General features: G+C 43.2%; 1 protein-coding gene and 1 non-coding gene across 2 annotated transcripts; both read right to left on the minus strand.

Annotated features, from left to right (window-relative positions):
- Positions 1-1,283: 1,283 nt before the first annotated feature.
- On the minus strand, positions 1,284-7,771 carry CDC37 (cell division cycle 37, HSP90 cochaperone). Its single transcript, XM_053464855.1, has 9 exons — positions 7,655-7,771; positions 5,597-5,731; positions 5,153-5,422; positions 4,698-4,803; positions 4,411-4,526; positions 3,802-3,924; positions 2,553-2,735; positions 2,320-2,391; positions 1,284-1,551 (listed from the first exon to the last, which is right to left on the minus strand). Exons 2-9 carry the CDS (start codon positions 5,696-5,698, stop codon positions 1,396-1,398), a joined length of 1,128 nt encoding a protein of 375 aa, XP_053320830.1. The 5' UTR covers positions 5,699-5,731; positions 7,655-7,771; the 3' UTR covers positions 1,284-1,395.
- Positions 7,772-10,739: 2,968 nt separating this feature from the next.
- TRNAE-UUC (transfer RNA glutamic acid (anticodon UUC)) lies at positions 10,740-10,811 on the minus strand. Its single transcript has one exon. It is a non-coding gene; the product is annotated as a tRNA-Glu (tRNA).
- Between the last annotated feature and the right edge of the window lie 8,824 nt (positions 10,812-19,635).

Genomic DNA, 19,635 nt, shown 5'->3' on the forward strand with positions numbered 1-19,635 from the left:
AAGAGCAGCATTTTACACACTAATAGAGTGAAAAAGATGCTTTTTTGGTAACTTTTTGGTAACAGACTAGTTTACATAGAAACATAGAATTTGATAGCAAGAAAAGGATCGTTCCGGCCATCTAGTCTCCCGGCATCTAGTCTGCTGTTCTTCCTGCTGTTAGGGATCCGATGTTTTATTCTAACATATATATTTAAAAAAAAAGAAAGAAGAAAATGACAGTTTCATGTGGAAAAAAAAAAGTGTATTTATTTTCATTTCAGTGCTAAGCATCACATATCATAAAATGCAGAATAGTCCGAAGGTCCAGACCCACATGGGATAAACCCTACAGGAGGCCATAGGGTTAGGCTTGGAAACGGCCCGGGTTTCCAGCACATCGGTACCGAGACTGACTTCTTATCCCTGTTAATGCCATCAGCAGCCATGATGCCAACGGCACAGCTTTCATATACACAGGTGATTAAAATGTAACCCTTTCCTGTCTGGGACCAGCAAGGTGTATTCACTAACTTGGAGAGACTAACGTTTAAACTCCCCGATATTATCATGCACCCTAGAGAACTTCTCCAAGAAGGCCGAGCCGGAGAAGTTTCCGTATGATAAAAGCTCAAGCGCCTTGATAAGTTTAACTCAAATTTCCAGCAACGTCCAAAAAAAATAAAAATATACAGTAATAGTTGGGAGTTTCTGCTTCGGGAAATAAAGAAGACGTTTACTACAATATCAGATTAAATCCATCTGCATCGCACCAATGTATGCATTATCCGGGGCCAGCTCAGCAGGAGAAGCTGCTCACTGGGGTTATCCTGTCATAAAGTATAAAGTCAACACGACTCTCCATTTAGTGAATAGAGCCCAATATGCGTAGCGATGCTCACAGACACTGGTAAGGTTGGGCAGGTCCGGGTATCGGATTAGAGCAGCCTCTGCTGATACCGGATGGAAAATGAATACATTGGTGGCGACCCAGCGATAGATTTTTAGCTCTCCTATAACATAATAAACCCCCGTTTGTCTTTGATTGGCAGGGCTGCGATAATTCACTTCTCATGACTGTAAAACAATGCAGTCCGGCCTCATAGGGTTAAACCCCGACCCGTTCTTTCCAAGCATTCAGCAGTGGTTTCATTGGGCTCCTGTTAGATATAATAAACTCGATTTTTTGGAATGTTCTATTCTATTCATGGGCTAGTGAACCAAAAAAATAAAATAAAGGTTTTATCACACATACAATAATGTTTGAGGAGTTAAAACATGTTCCAAAATTCAAAAAGGGAAGTGAATGGTTTTAGCAGCACCCCTTCCAGGCCAAGAGGTCTGGCACCCTCTTCTCTGAGGTTTAAGTCTAACGCTGTATAGATTAAACTGCACTGGGAACGACGCGTTCCGCACTTATGATGATGCCTCCGTCTGCTCGGCGGTGTCCTTCTTGGCTTCTTCGTACACGGGTTCGGCCTCGGCGTCTCCGGCCTCTGCGGAGTCCCCTCCTCTGGAATTCGGAACCCAGAGTCCCGAGTCAATACACTGCTTCATATAGTATCTGGCTTCCTACAGCACACAAGGGGTGCAGAAGCGTTATACACAGCACAGAGACACGCATGGATAGAAGAGTAGACGGGCCTGCATTACTAAACGCCCTTCCCAGAAATAACTTGTCAATCATGTCAAACTTTTGCCTCCACTGTAATTTTTCAGGGCATGCTTTATAGTCACGTGATACGATAGTGGACACCGGTAGGCTGTTGCCATAAATAGCAAATTGTTTTATGTGAGTAAACCTTCAGAGGAACGGCTAAAAAGGGCAAATCTCCTAAGGTTTATTTACTTGGCACACCTAGGGGCACAATTTATGATTTGCCCTATCATGTTTTTTATTTTACCCAAGGAAACCCAATTTCTTTTTAAGGCAAATTACTATGAACTTTTCATAAATACCTCATTTAATGCATATCACCGTAAACATTTCTCCCCTATTATATCTAAGATATTAAGTGACAAAACCTAAATCTCACCACTCCTTTAGTAAGTGTATCCAATATACGTGGTTGAACATACATGTATATGTGGCAGTACATGCATAGGTGACAGTACATACAGTAGATATACATAAGGGGATTAAACTCCAGAATTATGCAATATAGAGGTAACAACGCACAATTCCCAAGTATGAGACCTTTTGGCACCTCTTGACTACTCCCTGTCTTCATTCTAGATAAGGATGATGGGAGTTGCAATCCACAAAAGCTCATTAACCCATTACTACACCCCTGGTTAGCCTTGTAGCCAATGACACAACCATGAATAATGCAAACTTACAGTAGGGTCCATTTTGCTGATGGCGTCCTGTAGCATCTGTATATCTTTAGTATCGAAACATTTCTGGAGTTCCTGAGAAGGAAAAAAAAGGCATAAAATATTTAAGAGGAATTTGCAGATTATTTTTGCAGATTATTCATGCAGCGGGGTGTCCAGCAGGTGGCGCCCCCATATGGGTGACAATTCTTTAGGGTAATAGGCTGGTGCAGAAAGTATACATCCACGTTACTTACAGCTGGGAGGGATTCATAAACCTCCACGGGATCCAAGCCACCGGGGCCGAGTCTCTTCTTCCGCTCCTCCTCCTCGTACTCCTTCAGCGCTTTCTCTATGCGGACTTTGGCTCGTTCCTTCACTCTCCCTTTAAAAGCTTCCAGCTCATCATTAAACGCATCCATGTACTGCTGATCCGCGGTCTGAGAGAGAAAGGGACAGCTGCCGTTACCAAGAAGTAAATCGGACCTGGCGACAACATTCTGTATTCTGGCGACGGCATCTGGATTAACATGCACCGGCGCATTAGTCACGGCTGCTGAAACGCTGGGTAATCACAGACAGCAGTCATACTAAACCAGCAGTGACCCATTCCATTCCCCGACACACTAATGAGCCAATCAGGGCGCTCGGCTCGGCGAAAGCTCTTCTCCTGTATCGGCTTTCACCAGCTCGGGACCTTCGTTCACACAGGTTTCTCTCCCACGCAAACCTTATTTTGAACATATCATGCATCGCAAGGAAAGACGGGATCACAGAGTACAGAAATAATGAGAAATTGGGTTGTTTTGGAGTAAATCACATTCTTAGTAAACTGAAACAATGCTAACATGGGAAGGCTAGCATGTTACATCACATAAAATGATATATATATATATATATATATAATCACATATAATCCTCGACACACAATGGGGCGTATTCACTAAAGGAGGTTTCAACTTCTAGAATTCGCTATACATTAATAAGGTCCATCCCCAAACGAGCTTCTGCTGGATGAGCTTGGCTGGCCATGTATAACCTATAGCTAAATCCGTGAGACTTTTCCCAAAATCTCCCCACCCACTGAATTATGCATTATTCAGGGTCAGCTACAAGAAGGTTACTAGAGAAACCTGCCAGTGCGGGTCCTTCATAACGAATAGTTAAATAAGGGAATGGAGCCCATCAGCCGGACACATGAATGTATTGTCAAATTATGTTAATACCCTTTAAATCCTAAAAAGAAATCTAAAAATGCGCAGTACCAGGCAGTCTGCTTGAGGTTCAGAGCACAGCCTGCTGGTACCAGACACACCAAGAGCATCTTAAAGGATCATTCTATACGATGGCTCATTCCAATAAACATTCATCAGAATGAGAATGAGGGTATGAGAATGAGGGTATGAGAATGAGGGTATGAGAATGAGGGTATGAGAATGAGGGTATGAGAATGAGGGTATGAGAATGAGGGTATGAGAATGAGGGTATGAGAATGAGAGTACGCACCTTGATCTTCGTGAAGAACTGTCGGAAACAGGCTCTGGGGTCCACCTTCAAGCTCTTGGCCAGCTCCAGAATAAACTGCATGACGATTGTCTGATGAGCGACTTGCTCCATCAACGCATGTTTCTGCGCAGTCAAAGCAAAGAGAGTTCGTTTAAACCAAAATAAAAGGAGTTACTAAGAAGGCGATAGTTTATTCACGAGCCAATGAACTGTTAATTATGCGTAATAAAAATCTCATATGCTTTTAAAATGAGAAAGAAATGCTGTTCCTTGTAATAACGCATCCTTTTAATTCCTAAAAAGCTAATTACCTAAATTTAACCCTTCTAACCTTTCAAAAGTAGATAAAATATGCAGTTCTAACATTCTGAACAACTTTGACCTTTGCATGGGGGGGATAAAACAAACAAACCCCAAACTCACGTTCTTTAAAGAAAAATAGCCCCAATATTGTTTTGAATTATTTTGTATATTTTAGAATGAACATAATGGGCACTTTCACCCAAAAATATGTTAAAGAGCAAGAAATTCTACAAGAAAAAGCCAATTTATGTTTTAGAAGATTAAGTGGTTTTTTTTTTGGGGGGGGGTCCTCCTCCTCCTCCTCACCTCTTCGACTTCCAGATCAATGCTCCAAATCACCAGGTAGTTGGCAGTCTCCTCACACACCAAGTGCGGATTGTCTGATAAATATTTTTGGCTGTCGTCCCAGCGTCGAAGCATCCCTTGTTAAAGAAGAAGGATCAAGAGTGAGACAAGACACTTCCACTCCCCCGAATACAGCGGCCAAGTCCTTTCCCACAATGCCTTCTGGGAACCTCCCAGAAGAGGACACCGACCTTATCAAACCGGCAAACCGGACCATCTATCTCGATCACGGCAGGCACGGCGCTTACCGAAATGTTTTAGCAGCTTCTCGTTTTTTTCCACGAACGTTTTGTGCTTCTGCTCCTTCTGCTCCTCCGTTTCTTCGTTGTTTTCGGGCTTGACGTTGAAAACGCTCTGTCGTGAAAACAGAAGCCGCGTGTTACGCAGAGCGAAGAGCCTCACTCACGTATATATTCATTCGGATTGAATTCTATTCTTCAAATCCAACACGGGGTGAAAAACTATTTCTTAGAGGCACTCTTGGCATTACCTATACATGCATTAAGTGTTTGTTGTTTTTATGGGCCGCGGAACTAGTTTTTAATCTCTACTCGCACTACAAGGAACGTTCCGTGCAGGAAATTCCACTCATACAATGCAGGAAGATCAACACGGGTTTAAATCTCATTTTTATACCAAAGGTTAGAAAATCTGTCATGCTAAATCTTCCTGTTATTAGGTCACGTCTTTTAAGAGAATTCACCTTGCTGAACCCCTCTTTGCTCAATGTGTCCACATTCCACGGCATGTTCTTCTCCTTCCTCCTGAACTCATCCTCTTTCTTCTGCCAAGTCTTCTCCTCCTTCTTAAGCTGATCCAGCTCTATCTGAAGCTTCTGCATCTCAGGACCCTCTTTGACCTCTAAATCCTTCAGCTTCTTCTGACACTCGGCCAGCTTCTTCTTGCATTCGTTTGCCCCCTTCTGAAGCTCTTCCTTCTCTTTTTCAAACTGTTGCATTCTCTCCACTCGAGCCTACAACAGAAGTGAGGACTCTTAATAATCTTACAAGGAACCATAACACTAGAGGGTCAGAGGTAAGAGATAAGTGGAAGAGCCTTCCAGAAGCAGTGGTAGAGGTTAATACACAAAGAGAATCGAATACACATGAGATAGGCATAAGGTTGTCCCATTTAGCCATGGACATACCTGGTGGCGCCATCTGAACAGACTGGGAGTATCGATGTTAGGATGAGTGTCGTCTTCATCGTCGGACACCTCTATGTGATCCCACACACTGTAGTCCACCATCCTGCAGCGGAGCCGAGGCGATTGGGAGAGTCACTGCGAAAACACAGAAATACTTAGGACCAAGAAGAGAGATTGGTACGAACACAAATAATAACTCGCATCACGAGATAATAAACAGATATTAGGATATATTATAGTACAGAATACTTGGAGCTGAAATGCGCTGAGTGTCCAAGTACACAGAAATAATCTATCTCTATACTAACATACCAGCGCAGACAGTTTCTTATTAGGGTTGGGTTTCCAGAGCCGCGGCCCTCAGCATGTCTCAGAGCCGCGGCCCTCTGTGCCGAGATATGATCTCGGTGTGAGAATGATGGCTACTGACACGTCGGGGTAAATGGGTCACTCGGGGACATCGGAGATCTCTCTTGTAACCGGCCAAATGAACGGCGATGAGCAAATGCTCCTGATTGTACAAGAGAACCCATGTCTTGTGAACTACTGGCCCCCCCGGCCCAGCGTAGGCTCTAGGGATGTACGAGTAAACGTGTTCTGAAAGCAGGGAAATAACCGATATTAAAGGAATTTGAAATTGCCAACCTGCAGAGGGGACTGAGAAGTCGGCCGGCAGACAGAAGCGTCAGCCGGTCAGTAAAGGGGCTACTTTCTTCAGAACCCATAAGGGAACAGTTTTGCAAACCACCCCTGTAATATACCCCAGGCCTGCATAACAGAGAGAAGATTTACAGTCTGCCTCATCGCTGTCCTTCAACCAGCTAAACAAGCACTGCTTGCTGTCCCGCGCATGCGCCGCACTTTGGCGGCTTTCTACCCCCCGCAAGGCTGAGGACCGGCCCCTGCCAGCATCTGTCCGCACGCCAATGACATGATAGACAGACGTGACTTTCTCTCGAACCGTAAAGGCCAGAGGAGAGAGCAACTGTTAGATAAGAACAACAAACACTAATGAAGTGACAGAGACAAAATCCCTTAGTGACCGATACAGGCCGAGCTGGAACACGGAGTTCAGCCACTTATCGGGCAAATCCACTCCTTTCATCGCCCCCCCCCCTCTGATAACAATGCCCCAGGTAGGTCGCGCTATGCTTTTATTTTCTGCTTTGGGCAGGGGACACAGAGGGGCAACTAGGAAGTGGAACTGTGACACGGAACCCAAACCTTTCGATCCGCTCTCCGACCCCTCACCCTGCCCAATGTGTATGATGCAGGGAAAGAGAAGACCGTAGGATTCTAAAACGGAGAGCAAGCTCTTCAGGTGTCGCTGCATCCACCAGTAAAACATGACACAATGCAGTGTTTTGTTGAAATGAATGAGAATTCGCCGTCGTAACCTGATCCATAAAATTATCAGAAAACCATGTTCTTTTTACGCTTCTTCTTGATCAGACCAGGACTTTTTACACCAAACTTTCCCAGCCTGGGATAACGGCGTCATTGGGGGGCGCGTGACTGTTTAATTTCAGATCAAGGAGTTATATATAATTCTATATGTTTGCTATAAAGCATTCCTGTATACATTAAAAGAATAAATACAATCATCAAGCGGTATACAGCTGGGGGGAAAAGACACATCGCTTAACATATAGATGCCTATATAATCACACAGGTTATGCAACTATACGCACAGAGGATTATACATTATAATGCAGCCCGTATTCCAAGCATGCACTCGAAAATTAACAGTAAATCATAAATATCTGTATCAGAACACAGCAAACTATTATAATGTCTATAGATAAACTGGCTGAGGGTAATGAGAGTTTCTAAGCCAGATGTGAGGTATATAAAGAACAGAGTATCGCATTACAGCAGTGATATGAAGTCACATTTCCCCCACTGCAGTGAAGATTACTGGATAATGCAGGGTTCCCTCTAATTCTGTATATGTGCAACTTACACCCTAAAGGGTTAACACCAAGAGAACTTTAATTGATATAAATATTACCATATATATAAATATATAGATATACATATAGAAAAGCGCTCACTCACCAGCACAGCACACAGGATGCTCTGTTATAAGACGCACTCCCTTCTGGAAAGCTCTGGCACACTCTCAGTTCCTGCCCGCCCTTGGACGTCACTTCCTCGACCTCATTCCGTCGCTCTGCCCTCCGTCTGACGTAACGGAGAGTTGCCCACGTTCTGGTGCGTGCGCGATGGAGCCTCGCTGCGTGAAGTCTGAGTGGGCGGAGCCAACTCTTTTAACATGTATCTGGGTGGAGCGCACAGCCGCTCTTGGGGCGGAGCCTAGTGAGTGGGGCGGAATTTCATGATTTTCGGGATCAATTCAATCAGCCTTTATTTATTCGATCGCGTTACCCACGTATTTCTATTAACCCTTTACTGTGATCCTAGGAATGGGCGGTGATTTATTGACTGTACTTATTTAATGTCTTGTTTTTTCAGTGACAGTCCCTGGTATTGTTGCAGTGGCTTGAGGTTAAACATATGTTTTGTCACTGTGTATTATGATTTAATAGAAAAAGGCGTACCTCCCAACCTTCCCATTTTACATGGGAAAGTCACTTTTATGGGCTGTAGGCATCACGGGATAGTGGTGAAGATCCTCTGCTCTCCCATTGGTGGCCTGTGCAGTATCTCAGAAGGCGGTATTGCGGTGGTCCTGGCATAAACTCAAGCAATGCCCACGTGCCATTGGTCGGGACAGCCAACCAATTGGACAGAAGTCCCGATCTAGGCTGCTGGCAAATATGGCTATGGCTCCCTGCAGAGGACTGCACCGTGACCTTGGTGTTTCCATTCTTGGTAAGCGGACAGGATGAGGTCAAGTGGTGCAAAAGATGCCCGCCGGCTCGGAAGAAAGCAGGGTTGCTCCAGGGTATACACTGTGTATAAAAAACAGCTTAGTGTACCCACTCGCTTGCCCCTGCCTTTTTTGCTCAACAATACTACAGTTGCCAGCAGTGACCGGAAACCTGCTGTTCCGACACTGCTGTTCCCCTGGTGGGCCGCCGGCCGCTAGCACCCCATACACCCAATCGGCCTCTCCGGTGGCAGGTCGGGTGCTGCGGTTTGTGGCCACCAGCTGGATACACGCAGCCGCATAGTATAAAAACATAACGTGAAGCTGTGCGGATTCAGCATGGGCTGCTTAGTCATGTCCAGTGCGGCCCTGATGGACACCACACCAAACTGTACTGTTGGAGAGAGAAGGCAGGAGGTTATCAGTAGCTGCGAGTGAAGCAGCTTCTTTTACTCAAGAATTTAAAGAGCGCCTGTCACCCACAAACGTCTCCACTACAGGTACGTATCACACTTTGGATACACGTTGTTCTATAGCATTCATGCACACGCGATGTCCAGCAGTACCATCAGCTCAGCTTTGGCAGAAAACAGTGGGACCCTGGTACACCCATCTACCGTCCGGAGACGTAGTCACAAGAGGTCTTCACGAGAGACGTGGCCAAAAGGCCATACCCTCCTATGCCAAGTGATCAACTATTCATGAAAACAAGGGAACCGGGGTGCAGAAATATGGCAGCGGGTGCTCTGGACTAATATGTCAAAATGTGAAATGTTTGGCTGTTGCAGAAGGCAGTTTGTTCGCCAAAGGGTTGGAGAGCGGTACAAGAATGAGTGCAGGCAGCAGTAAAGCATGCAAGTTTGAGGCTGCATTCCAGCAAATGGAGCTGGGGATTTGGTCAGAATGAATGGTCTCCTCAGTGCTGAAGTACGGCCAGGTACGTATACATCATGCAGTACCATCTTGGAGGCGTATGATTGGCCCCAAATTTATTCTGCAGCATGACAACAACCCCAAACGCAGCCAGTCATTGAGAACTATCTGCAACGGAAAGTAGAAAAAGAAGGCCATGTAGTGACGGAGAGGCCCCCGCAGTATGAACATCATCAAGTCCGGGGTAACATGAAGAGAGAGAAAGGTAGCTGAGGCTAGCTAAATCCACAGAAGAGCCGTGGCTAGTTCCCAGAGAAGGTCGGAAACATCCTACCTGCCGATTTCCTTAAACAAATATGTGTGTGAATGAACCTAGAAGAATTGATGCTGTTTTGAAGGCAAAGGGTGGTCACACCAAATATCGATTTGATTTAGATTTGTCTTCTGTTCACTCAAACTATTTTTGAATGTATGCTTACATGTATGTATATACTGTATATATTAGTTATATAATACCATATACTGACATGTGTTGTTTGTCATGTAGTTTGTGCTTTTATATATGTCAAATGCTCAAATGTAAATTAGACTGTGATATAGCATTTTTCTCTTTCTTAATTCCCCTCGTTAGTCATAAGGTGTTAGTTTTTTTAATGAATTTTTACTCACACTATATCGTATCTATATACGGGTACAGCAACACCTTTAAAGTATTTGATTATTATACATACATAGATGTTAGTCCTGATGGTATATCATGATTTTATGAGATGTAACAGTGCCCCCCAGTGGAGAATGAGATTATTTCATGCTTTCATTTTGTTTGCTTGTTCCCTATTTGTTTGCTAAATCCCAAAATAGATTTAGGAGATTCATTAGGGCTGCTGCTCTAATGAAACAGATCTATACGCTGGGTTGCTTGTGAGCTCTGCGATTTCATACCCCCCAGGTTTCCCCGTTCAGGAGGGGCAGTCCCTCTTTGGGACCCAAATCCCCCCATCCCTCTGACGCCCCCTTTTTTCTAAGAGTTCAGAATGTTTGCTGGGTATTAAAGTATCATGGGGTTCTACAGCCCTAAAAGTCACAATTATGTGCATAGAAATATAAGAAAATGGATTTATTAAAATGTATAAATAAAAACTATTATTGCTCTTTTTCAGGAATGAGCTTGTGTATGTTTGTGAAGCGGGCATAAATACATAGAATTTTAAGGCCAATACGATCCATTTGGCCCATCTAATCTGCCCTTCTTTCCTGTTGTAAAGTCTCAGACCTTCGTCTCTTCTTAGATTCAGGTGTCATATGCCTAACCTGTGCATACTTACATTCACTGTGTAAGCCTATACTATTTCTGCTTGGGAGCTGCTACGCCATTCTACCACCCTCTCAATAAAGTAAAAGTTCCATGCATCCATTAAAAAAATAAAATAGAAGTCATTCCCATACCGGGAGTCGAACCCGGGCCACCTGGGTGAAAACCAGGAATCCTAACCGCTAGACCATATGGGAACTTCATGCAAAAGCGTTGGTTGCTGTCAGTGAAAGAATTTGGGGAACCACCTGAAACCGTGTTCTATATAAAACTACCATGGTATGCAGAGAGTCACTGACTATGGGGCAGCATTCACCCCCTGACTCCGTTCTGTGCTCATGTAAGTGTGTATGTTTAAACCCCTTTGTGACCATATGGAAGAACCATTACGTCCATGAAAAGGTAAGGCAAGATGCCCCTTCGGATGTACCAGTAAGTCCGACAGACAATACAGTGGCGCGCTCTGGTGTGTGCCACAGATAGCTGTTCTTCCTTCGGAACCAATGATCCCTGTGATCGGTCGTCATCGCATGACCGTTACACCAGATGCTTTGTCTCCCTCCTCCATCTTTGTGATTATTTTATTTATTGTTTTATATAGCGCCATCAGATTCTGCAGCGCTGTACAAAGGGTTTGATTGCTGGGAAATGCAGCCAGTTCCAGACCTCACTCTTCAAACAGGTGCTGTCCCGGTGGGTGCGCCGCTGGAAGTGGAGCATAATGTGATGCCGCTATTTGCGGCGCATCCAAAAATCTGTCAGATAGAATACTCTGCCTCCTCGGTTCCTGAAAGGCGTCATTAGAAATATCATTGATCTTCTCAGGCTGACCTCACAATCGTTCTCCTTCAGTTTCTAAACTCCTACTGCTGGATAAAAACGGATCTGTCAGATTCTACGATATATAACACAAGTTACATCCACAAAAACCCATGGTAGTTACAAATATGTATGTATATATTAAAAAAACCCACCCTCTGTAAATAACATTGGGCAGCCATCTTAACCCGCATGATTATCCCTCCCCATTGTTGCTGATTGGTTCGGTACACTTTTTATTAGACCAATATAAAGGTACGAAGAAAAGAATTCAAAGAATGATTCAGTTTGAAGGCCAAACTATACAGTTCTATCCATTTTCCTTATTACGGTTGAATGGAGTAGAAGGGAGATAACGTTAGAAAAGGGTATTGAATAGGTATGCTAGCTGTGCCCCCCTGTGCCACAAAGTTCAGCTTCTGTGAGGGAAAATAGATAATTACTCTTAAATAAAATACTTACCATATAATTATACCCCTTCACATTATAGACTTATCTACCTGCGGTGTATACTGCCGGGGAAATATTCAATTGGTTGAAGCAATTGAACTCACCCCACACGGGTAAAACAGACACGCAGCAAATGTGCAGAGACCAAGGCGAGTAAAGAGGGACAAATATGAGGGTTTTCCCTAAATATGAAAAAAATTACTTGTGTACACTTCATGCCAGAACCTGTCAATCATCATTGACTGTGTAATAAAGTGGTTAGTTCAATTGATTCTTGTTAATTTATTAGCATTATTATTATTCTTATTATAATTTATATCGCTCCAACAATTCCCATCCTGTCCGTTCATTCAAACGGTATGACAAAACTAGAACTGATAGACTAAGACAACCAATTCCGGCTTTTATCAGGAGGATCTATACTCGTGTTTACAGCTCGTTTGCCTTAATTGAACTAATTGTTCTGTCAATTTGATCTTAATTGGTTTGCTTTGATCTGCTTAGACATGTTCATACTCGCCATTAATGTACTCAGACAAGCAGCAACTTTTCATGAGAAACAGCGTCCACAATGAAGAGATTCAAAGGTACGCTCACCACATGTATATGCGAATTTCAGAGGTTATTGCTCGTTAGTTGGATATGTGCGCTGGGATCTGAAATGATTACTAGAAATGATCTTGTTTGTTTAACCAGTAATTTTTTCTTAAATTTAAGTCAAATCATAATAATTTGTGCGTTCTCTGTAAAAAATGAATAATAAATAACTAAATCTGTACCAGCATTGAATGGTTACATTTAAAAGCCTATTAAATTACTGTAGGCCTCTCTATACACCCCATGGGTTGCTTCTTATTGATCACTATGGAACCTTTTTCTCACAGTCTGGATTCTACAACCACAATCATTTATTGTGCTTTTTTACCATTATTAACACCAATTAAGGATTAGCGGCCTGATGTGGCCATAAGTAGTGGTTCCTATAAACTGGTACCACTATTAATACAAGGCCATTGTGCACGCCATCATGCTTCATATTCCTAAAAAACAATAGGACAAAATAGCCCTGTGTCACATTAGGCCATTTGGATTGCCGGTGGCCTTCTGAGTGGCGCTTATGGAGTCCTGATACTGCCACGTTTACTGTACTTCTTCTACCTGAATGCCTGTTTCTTGTACCACCAGTCCTTGTACCCGTCCGGTGACAGAACCTCCTCATATCCAGGCACCGGGGGCATGGTAGGTAGTAAAGTCCCGGCGGCAGGAGAGCACCCGGCGGTTAAACTGATGGAGAAAGGGGGCTGTTGGTGAATATCCTACCATAAGCACCAGGGGCCTAACTTGGAGAGTTACACTAGGAATTGTGAAAAATGAGTCACAGAAAGTATGTGGAATGAAAACTTTTATTCCAGCTCTATACAGGTGTATTTGAGAACTGAAACAATAGGCAGTTCTATTTAATACCTTATGAAACCCCTTTCAGACTTTAAATGTTACACCATTTACCCTCCTCCTAGAATTCTCTCCTCTTGACAACCTTTAGAATTAGGATCATTAATCACGCGCTCGCTTAGTTTGATTGGGCAATTAACTCTCTGCGTCTAATCCTTTTACAAAGCTGATGTTAAACCCTTTGTCACTGACAAAATAATTTACTATTTGACATCAAAGATTACGCAGGTATCGCGTGGCCGCGCGTGTCGTTGCGAGTTAAACACAAAATGAAGTAGGATGTTAGTGACAAAAACGCGGGGCAACAATTGCCCCTTGTGCTCCATGTCAGTCCTCGCCTGGACCGGCCTGTTGGATAACCCTGGGATAGAGACGACCGAGTGACCAAGTTCAGGATTCTCATCATTAATTCCAGGTTTTTGAGACGCAGCGTGTTTTTTTCCCAACGAGCAGATGATGTAATGTGCTGAGTACAACGAAGTAACGGCAGCCGGGGGACTGTAGTGGAGAACCCCTGGCCATTGTTGCTGTTACCCATCTTTTGGTTTGGTTCAAACGTGTTTCAGCTGAGCCAGCAGCATGCTATGGGACTGAATTTTCCAAAAAATTGTCCCATTTTGATGAATTAATCTGAGGAGAGTAAAGAAGGCAAAACAGCAGCAGCAGCAGTAGGGCAATGGGAAGGCACTGGCAAACAGACACGTCCCACACATCATATGAGACTGAAATTTCCCCCAAAAGAACAGATTGCCTAGAATAGAAAAAGTAAAGATAAAAACCACAGGTTCTTAAACCCATCAATCATAGCCATGATCAACGAGACTGTCTGTACACTTCATGCCACAATTGTTTTTGCTACTTCTATCAATCACTTATTCTGTAGCCTCCTAGAAACAAAAGTTTCTTGCTTGTTTCTAGTTTGTTTCATTTGGGGTCCCTCCTTGTTTTTGGAGAACGATACAAGCCCAATGCATAAGTCTAAGAAACATTCAAATTTGGTAAAAAACAAACAAAAAACGAATCAATAGACGTGCATTCGTATTCGGGATAACATGAAAAAGAACACGAAGGGTATGTTTTCGTTGTTCGGCCTGAACATGGCGGTGCAAAACGTACACGAAGACGCAAAACACAAAGAATCCTCGTCGTCGTCTTTGTTAATATCTTCTAACTAATCTACCCCTCTAGCCTACCTTGTATATGCAGCATCACAGGGGTTAACAGGAGCGGGAATCCGTAGGATTGCGCAAGCAGTTAAAGGTCCGTGCGAGCATCTCTATTGGTCTTCTGCAGGGGCCTCTTCTGGCATCAACCAATAAAGGGCAGCTGCCTTCGCCGTCAGGAGTGAAAGGTCCATACGAGCAACTCCATTGGTCGCTCATACAGACCTTTAACTCCTGGAGCAGGGGGTCTCCCCAGGCGGAGTTTCGCTGTTAGGAGTTACAGGTCTGTACGAGCGACTCTATTGGTCGCCGGCAGAGAGCTCCTCCGCTAGAGGAGCTCCCTTCCGGCGACCAATAGAGTCGCTCGCACGGACTTTTAACTCCTTGAACCTCCCCAGGCCAAGTTTAAAGGTCTGTGCGAGCTTTGGTTGATGGCAGAGGAGGCCCCTGCAGGCAACCAATAAAGTTGCTCGTACGGACCTTTAAAATCCTGGCGCCAAAGCTGCTGCATACTTTTACCGAGTTAACCCCGTCTTAAACCCTTCTAAAAAAAAATGGCAAAAAACGAAGAAAATGTACACGAATATTCGCCCGAACCGAACACAGAAACAGGCGATTCGTGGAACACAAACATTTTTCCCCACGAAGACGAACAAGAAGAGTTGGTCGGCGCCCCAGTCTACTAATCAAAAGCAACAAGCATTCGCACATACCGACCAATGGGCAGCAAAGGGCATTGGGGGCTGGGGAAGGCAATTAGAAAAACATATGCTCATTCTTCATGGGGTTAATAATAGAGTAATACAGAGAACTCTGGAAAGTAGGAAAGGTACATTGGTTGCTAACAGTTACACATCACATACAATAAAAAATGCAGAGAAGGTTAGAGGGTCTCTCGCTTGAAAGGGACATTGCTTCATGCGCTTCCTTTATCTACAGTATTATAGTCATTCAAAACATCTTATCCCTGTCCTTGAATCGCGGCACTCAGGGCTCGTCTGATGATTTGGTTTCTTCTGGTCTTTGGCTTCCGTCTGGAGATACCTCCACCCAGCATCTTGCCGATCTTTGGCGTGTATTCTCCTGGTCATTGTTCACATTACCCGTCGGTTCCGCCTAAGCCTTCTTTCCTGGTAGACTAACTTTTTTGACTTCTCTTTAAATAATGTACACCAGTCAAGCCTAGTGGCTGCTTTAGCACCCTCAAAGCTGCTTCAGGAATGGTGATTTTGCCAAACTCCAAGGTAGGAGAATAGACCATCTCTGTAGATATCTCCGATTTTTAGGTGCCTATGTTAAGGACTTATGCTTCATTTCTTAAGATATCCAGCTTTAATTTCCAATACAATTCCTTGCATTCCATATCATCCCCAATCCAAACCTGTAAGCCAATGAAGAACATATTAACAGGAGTTACGAGCGGTCGACTAATTGTGATACCTCTGGTGGTCAGAGCTGGTTAATGTAATTCTGAATAAACTAACAATAGAACATTAATAAAGGTAAGGAGAATTACACAGCTGTTGTCGTAACACGTGGTTCCGATACATTTGGGATTTTTTTTCCTCACGGGGCACGTAACCTGATGACACGCTGCTTTCCATGCCGGTGAGTTTTGTGGGAAAATGCCTGTCAGCAATAACGGTGAACTCGAGCATTTTTATTCTTCCAATACAGTCAGTTAACCAAAATTTGAGAAAAAAAAAATAATAAGAATAATAATATTTTTGATTGGAACAGAGCGGAAGTCTTCATCCTTAAAATGATCATTAAATACAGCAGTGTCACATGGCTGTGGCTGAACGTAGACAGTTTAAGGTGACCTTCTAAAGTGACCAGACCAGCAGAATGTATTTTTGGACCTAAAACCTATGACATCAAATATTCCTCCTCCGAAAGGGAATCCTAACGTTGGTTAAACATCACTGGTGCTGATAACGAAAGTGCTTACCTTCATTTCGATTGGAGCACTTTTCTGCCATCAAGCAGCCAATCAGGGGTGAGAATCGTCAGAGCACCGAGGAGAGCTGAAGCATCTCTGTTTTTCAGCCGTTTAAAGAATGCACGTTAATGTTCTCACAAGGTCATTCTTCTTTAGGTAAGCTTCGTGGGACATTAAACTGCCCCTTTAAATTTGGTGCTTCAGGCAACTACCTGCGCTCTTCCCATGTGGCTGAAAGGTTGGCTCAGCAACTTCAAAGTTCATAGCTACCTCCTTTCCCGCAGATGTGTGAATACAGACATATCCGATATATATTTTAGTAACTGAGACAAGACCTAAGTGGGAGAGATATCTTAACCGTACTACAGATCCATTTTAATGTACATCGCGCTAAGATCAAAACCTCGTGCTGTAGAAAGTAGGGCAGATGTATCCCTCTGGATATTACAATTTCTTTGTTCTTGCAAAAGGAAACATATTTCTTGTTTCCTAATCAGATGAAACGTGTGAAATGTTGGCTGAAATGTGCGTTTCCTGTAGTCTAACAGATAAGCTGTTCTTGGACGCCATGTTTTGCGAAGACCTTTCTAGCTCTTACCCTCGCCACGTTACTTAATTAACTGATCCAAACCCAAGAACAGTGCACAATGTCAAGCAGCAGGTGTGAAAGTCAACAAGATGTCATCATCTTCATACTAATGGAAAAGTAAGCAAGGGGTTATATGATGCCAGTCCAAGAAAAGAATGAGTTGTACCTCGTCGAGATAATGCAAACTGACGGTGGACTCCTTTTCACATGAAAATATTATGGATTTGGTCGAAAAAAACACACATAGGCTTTAAAAATCATAATAGGAAGGATTCAGATACTAAAAATGGTAGAGCTGGGCAATGGTTTCTTGTTGATAAATTACAAAAAGGCGGTGTACATAGGAGATGAATAGGAAAGTTCTCTACAGATGGTACCAACAAGAATTCAAGAAATATATCCAAGCGCTGCTGGAGGAATCGTGGTGGAAAGGGCTCAATGCTACACATCTGGTGGGACTGTCCTGTTCTAAAACATCTCTGGTCTCCAACCTTCAAGATCAGTTAAGAAATAACTCCCTTTGCCCTAGAACTTGCCCTCCTGGATTTCATCCCAATTCCTAGAACGACAAAATAATTGATTACAATAATTACAACATCTACCAAGCAATTAATTGCAAGAAACTGGAATCTGGAATTACCAAAGAAGAACTGCTGGAAATAATCAGCAAGACACATAAACCGGAATACACCTCTCACAAAATCCATGGATCAATTCCCACTTTCCAAAAAAACATCGGAAGCTTGGGAGCTGTGGCTCCAAAAGAGGAGAAGCAAGCCTAACTCCAAAAAAACTTCTTCAAACTATCTAGGAGGAACGCCTTCCTGGGAATCTTCTACCCTCGTCTTTCTCTCCTCTTTTCTCTCTTCTTTTTTTCTCCTGTTTATTCATCTTTTTAGTCTGTATATATATAGAAAAATAATCACACGAGGAAGATGCTTGCTTAAGGAGAGACTGGAGCTCCATGACTTCCGTCTTCTATATACAGTAGAATACTGTATTGTGGCATTACTTTTTTAGAGGCATAGTAAAGATGATGTATAATTGCAATTACAGTGCAAAACCTTGTACGTGTTTACTTTCTCCAAGATATGTATTGCTTTAAGTGCTTTATCCTCAAGCAAACTCAATGAAAAGGGTTTTATAAAAGGCAGCGTCCAAATCCAATTAACGTCATTTATAATCTTGTAGCGGTGATGTCATCGATAAAATGTTGGAGGTCCACTTCATTGCTATTTTTCTGGTAACTGTAAATTGGAGTAAATGTTGCATGGACCCCCATGCATTTTATTGCATGAAAGCTGGTGCGGACATTCTTTACTTAGAAAATGAGATTTCTGTCTCATGTAACCCCCCCCCCCAAAAGGCTTTACTGAAAGCAGGAAGCATTTGTAGGTACGGTCCTTGCACATGCTCAGTAGTTAATATTATATTCTAAATTCTATAACTAAAGAATGCACCAATTTCGCATGCGGTAAAATGCGTTGGAGTCCACAAAAAAATGAACCCAAAAATACATTAAAAAATAAAAATACAATTTAGGTGACTAGTCTGTTCTTTTAACATAATTTTCATCTTATTACAACATATATATATATATATATATACATATATATATATTATAATCTGTGCTTCGCCACTTGTCTATGGCTACCTTGACCAAGTCTTGTGGTTCCACATCCTCAGCTACCATGACAACCCTCTTCTGTCTACTCATCCTGACTTCTATTTAAGGTGACATTAAAGGGAGACATTATAGGAACATATGTAAGAGGAGAAGTATAGAAGTGTATGGGCAGTGATGGGCCATACAAAAGAGAAAACTGGGAGGTGTATAGGGCAACAGCCAATGTCTGTCATCGGGGGGGTATGAGGTCACCTGATGTGGATCCTTTGTGATGGCAGCTCCCGCGTATTTCCGACATAGGCCTAACCCAGGACAAAAATAAATACAGGCTTCACACTCCAATGATAAGGATAAAGTGCTTTAATGTGCAATAAAGTGCCGGTATAAACACATAATCAATGGGAGAAAAAGGCACAAAGCTTAATGTGCTTCACGCCTTAGATTGCTGATCCAGGGCAGCTCCGTCTGCGTCGCTGTCCTTCCCAGTGGGTGTTGGGATATGATGTCATATCCTGGCGCTCCACTTTTTAAGGGAGTGCGACCATACCTGGGAACTTCTGGGCTCCGGCTACCCTGAGCCTGCCCTTGTGAGACGCAGCCAAGACTGCCCATTGACAGTCCCGCTGAGGTCCGGGACGTTCCCGCTGCTGTCAATGGGCGGGGCTGCTGAAGTCGGGGGCGTTCCTGCTGCCATTGCGGGAAAGACCTCCATTTAAAAGGGAAATGGACGGGAGTGGGGCCTGAGAGTGCGACTTATAAACACATAAGGCGGGGTTCTAAAATATATATATATATACCGGTATATATAGATTGGTCTTTAAACCACTTAATAGATTTAGGGAAAGTAACATATGCTTTACATATAGGACATTGTAGCCTATATTATTATATGGGGTGTATACGGTCAGATTATGACGGGTTTTCTCCCTGCCACATTTCTGATGCATTAAAAATGTCTCCTGTATCTAGTGAGAGAAAC

Source organism: Spea bombifrons, chromosome 4 (assembly GCF_027358695.1).
Source record: "Spea bombifrons isolate aSpeBom1 chromosome 4, aSpeBom1.2.pri, whole genome shotgun sequence".
NCBI classification, from domain to species: domain Eukaryota; kingdom Metazoa; phylum Chordata; class Amphibia; order Anura; family Pelobatidae; genus Spea; species Spea bombifrons.